Genomic DNA, 7794 nt, shown 5'->3' with positions numbered 1-7794 from the left:
TGAAAACTATATAAAAAGAGACAGGAGAAATACTAGATACAAAAATTATATAATAAAGAGTAAGAATTTCTTTAATGAGTTTATCAGCAGGTAGACACAGTAGAATGAAAAATAAAACCAATGAACTTGAAGACAGGTTCATAGAAATTATGCAAACTGAAATAAAAACAGAAAAAAAAAAAGACTGGGGAAAAAAGAACAGAGTATCCAATAGCTGTAGTACAATCTAATATATATAATTAGAATCCCAAATGAAGAAGAAAGGAAGACTGGAGCAGAAAAAAAAAAGGTGAAGACATAATGGCTGAAAACATTCCAAAACCAAAGAATGAAAGATATCAACCAAAAATCCAAGCTCAGTTAACCCTAGATAGGATAAACGCAAAGTAATCACATTTTAGGCACATGCCAGAGAAACCACCAAAATCAAAAGATAAAGAAAAAATTCTGAAAGCAACCAAAGAGAAAGACACATTAAAAAGAGGATATGAATTACAGCTGACTTCTCATCAGAAACAACTGAGTAGGAATATTTCAAATAAAATAATAACATTATACTATGGAGTTCATAGCATATATGGAGATAAAATATATGAAAACAAGAAGAAAAGGGAAGGAAGGTGGTAAATGGAAGTGTACTGTTGTGAGGTTCTTACACTGTGAAGTAATAGTATTTGTTGAAGGTAAATTTGATAACTTAAAGATACATATTATAAACTCTAGAATAATCACTAAAAAACATATATATTAATCAAAGCATAACTAAATATTCAACAGAGGAAATAAAATATCAAAAAACACAATTCACCCAAAAGATGCTAAGAAAGGCAAAACAGAGGAACAAAGAGCAAACAGGACAAATCCAAAAACAGATTACAAATTTAAACCCAAATACCGCCAATAATTACATTAACTAGAAATTAACTAGGGAGTGGGGGTAATGAGGTGTTGTTCAAAGAATACAAAAAAACTCCCAGTTACAAGAGGAATAAGTTCTAGGGATCTAATGTACAGCATAGTGACCATAGTTAACAATACTGTATAGTATACTTAAAAATAGCTAAGAGATCTTAAAAATTCTTACCACACACACACGCAAAGATAACTATGTGTAGTGACAGATAGGTTAACTAACTTATTGTGTTAACCATTTCCCAATATATATGTATATCAAATCATCATGTTGTACACCATAAATTTACCCAGTGTTATGTGTCGATTAGATCTCAGTAAAGCAGGGGGGAAAATGTAAACGGACTAAACACTGTAAATAAAAAGGCAGAGATGGACAGATTGAAATTTTTTAAGATCCCAATTACTCACTATATACAAGAAAACACACATTAAACATAAAAGAGACACACTGAAAGTGAAAGGATAGAAAAAGATAAATCATATAAACACTAAGGATAAGAAAGGTGTGTGGCTAAGGAATATCAAAGTAGACCTCAGGAAGAGTACTATCAGAAATACACAGGGGAATTTTATAAGGATCAAAGGTTCAAATTCATGAAGACAATCTTAAATATATAGCTGTACGTAATAAAAAGGATCCCAAATAAAGAAAACAAAAATTAACAAAATTAAAAAGAAAAACTGACAAATCCACAATCACAAAGATGTTATGTCCTTCTCTCAGAAACTCAGAAACTGATAAAACAAATTGACAAAAAAAGAAATCAATAAGGATATAAAATATTTGAATGCTATCAACTTGACCTAATAGATATTTATAGAACAGTATACTCAATAACAGCAGAATACATATTTTTCAAGTGCATGGGAACATTCACTAAGATAGACCAGATGCCAGGCCATAAAAATGTTTTAATTAATATAGAGGAATGAAATCATACCAAATATATTTTCTAATCACAACAGAATTAAATTAGAAATCAATAAAGAAAGTTCTGAATATTTTCCAATATTTAGAAATTAAACAATGTACTTCCTAGTAACCTACAGGTCAAAGAAAACTATTACAGGAGAAATTTTAAAATAGTTTGAACTGAATAACAAAAATACACGTATCAAAATTTGTGGGATGTAGCTAAAGCAGTGCTCCTGGCTTAGAGAGAAATTTATAACTTTAAGTGACTATGTAAGTATGTAAGAAAAGAAGACAGGTGTACAATGAATGATGCGTGTTTCTACTTTTATAAATTAGGCAAATAAAAGCAAGTAAGTAGAAGAAAGGATATCATAAAATTAAAAGCAGAGACCAAGTGAAGAGAAATGACAAATATAAAAATATCAACGAAGTAAAAGTTGTTCTTGGCAAAGATTAAAGAAATAGATAAACCTCTAGCAAGCCTCATCAGGAAAAAAGAAATAGAAAACACAAATTACCAATATAAAGAATCAAAGGGAAAACATAACTACATAACTTAAGCAATAAAAGGAGAATAAGAAGATAGTATGAACATTATGACAATAAGACTTCTTAAATGAAATGGACAAATTCTTGAAAAACACAATTCACCTATGTTGACAAAACAGAAAATAGAAAATCTGAATAGCCTTCAAAAATAATTAAATTCATAATTGCAAAACTTCCTACAAAGAAAACTTCAGGCCCAGATGACTTCCCTAGTAAATTCTATTAAACATTTAAATAAGAAACAATGGCAATCTTACACAAACTTTTTCAGAAAAGACAGAAAATGGAATCATTTCCCAATTCTTTTATGGAGGCAGCATAACCATAATACTAAATTTAGACACAGACATACAAGAAAAGAAAATTATACCAGTATACACCATGAACCTAGACACAAAAGAACAGCAACTGGAATCCTGCAATACATAAAAAACACAATACTTCATGAACAAGTAAGATTTGTTTATCCTAGGTATGCAAAATAAGTTTAACATAAGAAAAATCAATATAATTCAGTAATGGGTTAAATAAGGAAAACTAATACATGCAAACTTCAATAAATGTAAAAAAAAAATCTAATAAAGTTCAATACCCATTCATGATAAATACTCTCAGCGGCTAGGAATAGGAAAAATTTCCCCAACCTGATAAAGGGCATCTTAAAAAACACAGCTAACACTCTATTTAATAGTAAAATATTGAAGGTTTCCCCCCTAAAATCAGGAGCAAGGCAAGGATATTTCTTCTCACACTTCAGTTGAACACTGTAATAGAAGCACATAACTAGTGCTTTAAAGCAAGAAAAATAAATAAAAGGCATACAGATTACAAAGAATTAAAGCCCTCTTCATTTGCAAATGGCATAATTGTGTTGGTATAAAATTCTAAGGAATCTACAAAAACAGCTACAGGACAACTGACAAGCAAATTACCAAGACTGTGGGATACAAGATCATTATATAAAAATAAACTACCAAAAACATTTCTAAAAACTAGAAATAAATCTAAAGAAAGATGTGTAATACTACACTGAAAGTTCTAAAATATTTCTGAGAAATTAAAGATGACTCAAGTTATGGAGAGATCTAACATATTCATGGATTAGAAGACTCAGTATTGTTAAATATTATTAAATGTCCATTCTGCTAAAATGGGTATATATTCAGTACAGTCACAATTAAAATTCAAGCAGTATTTTTTAATAGAAATGTATAAGCTGATTCTAAATGTCTATGTACATGTAAGTAATCTAAAATAACCAAAATAAATTTGAAGAGAAAAATAAGATTAGAGAATTTAACTTTATGTGACTTTAAAACTGACTATAAACCTACAGTAATCAAGAAAAATGTATTAGTAAAAGGATAAACAAATATATTTAACAGAATAGGGTCCAAAAATAGACCCATCTTGCCAAAACAATCCAATGGAGAGAGGAAAATCTTTTCAATAAATGAGGAACAACTGGATATCCATACTTAAGAGAAAAACAAAAACATGACTTCCTATATCACACGATACATAAAAATCAGAGGTCTAAAAGTAAAAGCAAACTATATATCTTCTAGAAGAAAACACAGGAGAATATTTTCATAACCTTCTTAGAGAAGACACAGAAAGCACAAATCATAAAACAAAAATTTGATAAATTATATTTCACCAAAACAAAAATCTTCTCCTCAAAAAGCACCATTAAGAAAATGAGCTGGCAAGCCGTAGGCTAGGAGAAAATACATACAATACATACACGAGTTCAAGAATATATTTAATTTTTAAAAACGAGCCTTCACCAAAGAAAATTATACAGATGGCTAAAATCACATTAAAGAAGAGCTTAACATCATTAGCCATCAGAGAAATACAAAATAAAACCACAATGAGATTTCACTATAAACACAGGAGGATTGTGCAGTGGTTCTCAATGAGATACGGAGGTTTGCAATTTTTAGAGCCAGGAGACATTTGTAGTTGTTACTGGCATCTAGAATGCTGCTAAACATCCTATAATGCACTGGACAGCCCCACATAACAGTTATCCTGCCCAAAATGTCAATGGTGGCAAAACTGAAAAACCTCTAATAGATTAATTGAAAGAGACTAATAGCATCAAATATTGGGGAAGATGTAGAGCAACTGGAACTCTCTGATATATTACTAGAGGGTATGCAAAATGGTTCATTCACTTTATTTGACATTTGACAGACATTACCATATTAAGTGCAAATGGCTTCTTGTCAAATTAAACGCAAACGGCCTACAAGGCCCTGCATGATCTAAACCCAGTCTACTTCTCCAGCCTCATCTCTCAGTTAACTGAGGCACAAGGATGATACAGTATTAGGAAATTTTTCAAAAAAGTCTACTTGATTTTACTGACAGAAATCTTAAAAATCCTGAGACAAAAGAAACCTTAACATCATTTAGCTCAACTTATTACCTAAAGCAGGGATAAATAATACATTCTTGACAGTGAAACATCTACTGTCTCTCATAATAAACACTAAGTTATGGCAAAAATCTCATAGATCTATTTGATAAAAACTAGAGAAACAACTAATGTTATATAAGTAATGGTCCTCTACTCTTTTTGGAAACTGAGTTAACTGGAGACCATTATAGTTAATGATACTGCCTTAATAAACCACACAATATAAGCTGAAAAAATTAATATGGTACTTTAGAAAGATACTATCTATTTATAAATACCACAACTCATTTCACAAAAGAATGGAATCAGGTGAAAAACAGTGTTTAACTGGCCTAAGTCAGTATTATTCAGTAAAAATATACTGCAAACTATAAATGCAAGCCACATATGCAATGTTTAAAAAGCAGATAGGGGCTTCCCTGGTGGCACAGTGGTTGAGAGTCTGCCTGCCGATGCGGGGGACAAGGGTTCGTGCCCTGGTCCGGGAGGATCCCACATGCCGCAGAGCCGCTGGGCCCGTCGGCCGTGGCTGCTGAGCCTGCATGTCTGGAGCCTGTGCTCCGCAAGGGAGAGGCCACAACAGTGAGAGGCCCACATATCGCAAAAAACAAACAAACAAACAAAAATTACCCCATTTGTTCCTGCATAGGGAATGCAAACTCCATGGTGGCAATAAAGAATATTTAAAAAAAAAAAAAAAAAAAAAAGCAGATAAAGTCAATTTTGATAATACATTTACTGTATATGCAAATAGATGCACATATATTATGTACAAAATATGCAAATGAACAATATATCTAAAATATTATCACTTCAACGTTTAATCAACATAATATTTTTAGACTATTTTATATTCCTTTTCTGTACTAAGTCTTCAAAATCCAATGTGTGTTTTATACTTACAGCACACCTCATTTTGGACTAGCCAAGTTTCAAGTGCATAATAGCCACATGCAGCTAGTGTCTACTGGATGCCAATGTCGCTTATAACATGACACACTTCAAGGAATTTTACATGGATTACTTCATTTAATCCTCCCTGAGGAACATACAGGGGAAAGTAACTTGTCCAAGTTCTCAAGGTTAGTTAGGGGTAGAATCAGGATTTTAACTTAATCAGCATGACTCAGATCTGGTCCAAACCACCATGCTATCTCACCTCAAATCAACTTTTTTCTTTTACAATATTACTGAAACTTTCAGTTAACCAAATTAATACTTTGATTCCTGCTTTGATATTACATATTCATTTTACGGACACCTAAATTTCCGGTCACATAAAAAACCTGATTTTTCCCCCTATGATTTAGAAAATGAAAGAAAAGACTTACCATTAATATGAGTTTTTGATACTTTTGCTTCAGGTCTGACACACTTGCAGATGGGTCTGCCTCCAGAATGCTGTACCAATCCTTTTTTGGTATCTGCTCAAATGCCATCAGCCCTCGAACAAGAAGTGGGCCTTCTCAGATCAACTGAATAGAAATATTAATGACAATTCATTACGGTTTGAGTGTATCTAAGAATTAACTAGGTACAGCTTCCCTAAGTTCTGTAATATTTAATTAAGTCACGATTATAATGCAAACCTGAAGTATATATTTTCATTCAAGACGCCCCAAGAATTTCATATATGAGTATACCGACAAGTGTGAAAAACCTTATAGTTTCATGATATACGCTTACACCTTAAATTAATAAGTATACAACAGCATAAAAAAAAATAGAAATCGATGATGAACCTGAGCGGTGGATGACCCTCTAAGAAAGGTTATTTCTGCTAGTCTCCTGGTAAAAGCGACACACAGTAAGTACTCACTAAACACACTAGAGTTTAACAAATGTTTAAAAAAAGAATAAATATTCTTAAAAAGCAAAACGAAGAATTAAAATGAATTTGGGAGCATTCCCTCTTAATGTCTCCAGTTCACTTCTTTTCTTCCAGATTACCTTAAAAGAATAACATGCGAAACTGGCAGTCAGCACCGGCAGGTAGAGAGCAACAGTCCCTCGGTTATCGGAGAGGCGCTCAGACCTCGCAAAGAGCTCCTGAACCTGTTCACTGGAGGATACGGCAGCCCTCCAGCAACCGAAAAGACCCTCTAGGAGCCCCAGAACCAGGAAACCTCTTCCCACAGCCATGAACTCAACGAGACATCCGGGGCTTCCTCAAAATTGTGACTCGGAAATCCTCTGCATTCACAGTCGGCTCTGTAGCCCAGCCACAGGCCTGTACTCTCTCCTGGCTTCACTAGATATCAAACTTACCAAACTTAGTAGAGCCACAGGCGCTCACTCCTCTCCGGCCGTCTTCCACACCTCGGAATCCGTTTCTACTTCCGCCGGAAGTCATTGCCCTGACGCGATCACGTTTCTAGCCGAGCCGCAGTGGCTGAGGCACCGATCGGACGCGCCGTTCCGCCCCCCTGGACGCGGTCGCTATGGTAACCCAGTCGCGGCTTCCACGGAGTTCACCAACAGTAAGTGCCCGAGCTTTGGAAAAAGGCGTCCTTCGCCTCATTCTAACTCGCTCGTATCCTGGCTCCCCGAATGTCGCTTCTCTTTTCTCCCTCAGCGAGCACCCCCATCCCCCGGGCTTCCTCCGCCTTCCCCAAAGCTTCCTCCGCTTACTCTACCCAACGCCGAACGTAGTACTATGGCGGGGGATGGGGGGTGAAGTGGGGGTACTGTTGGGATTGGCGGGATGAAAAGGATGAGGAGAACTGATTCCTCCCGTCTCCCAAGACTTCCTTTGGAATGTTCTCATTCCAAAATTAAGAGAACTAAAACGTATGCTGAGTAAAGTTTTTCAGTTTTAATATTTTTTTCTGGCAGATATGTTCAACTTAGTTATTTCTTTTAGATTTTAGCAACCAACTTGAAAAATGAAAACTTTTCAAAATCCTTTCACACTTAGCAAGTCGTCCTGTTCCCAGGGTAGCCATGCTATCTTTCAAGCTCACAGAAAAAGCAGAATAAAACGCTC

The 7794-nt window shown here is 34.4% G+C and overlaps 1 protein-coding gene across 1 annotated transcript in view; it reads right to left on the bottom strand.

Moving 5' to 3' along the window:
- The window catches only part of DNAJC24 (DnaJ heat shock protein family (Hsp40) member C24), a 59505-nt gene extending 53258 nt beyond the window's left edge, over positions 1–6247 (bottom strand). The window contains exon 1 of the mRNA XM_065882423.1: positions 6140–6247. Within this exon, the coding sequence (XP_065738495.1) occupies positions 6140–6247 (108 nt within the window). The remainder of the gene's footprint in view (positions 1–6139) is intronic.
- Between the last annotated feature and the right edge of the window lie 1547 nt (positions 6248–7794).

Source organism: Phocoena phocoena, chromosome 8 (assembly GCF_963924675.1).
Source record: "Phocoena phocoena chromosome 8, mPhoPho1.1, whole genome shotgun sequence".
Classification (NCBI taxonomy): domain Eukaryota; kingdom Metazoa; phylum Chordata; class Mammalia; order Artiodactyla; family Phocoenidae; genus Phocoena; species Phocoena phocoena.
The sequence above is the reverse complement of the archived record's forward strand: the minus strand, read 5'-3'. Positions and strand labels throughout refer to the sequence as shown.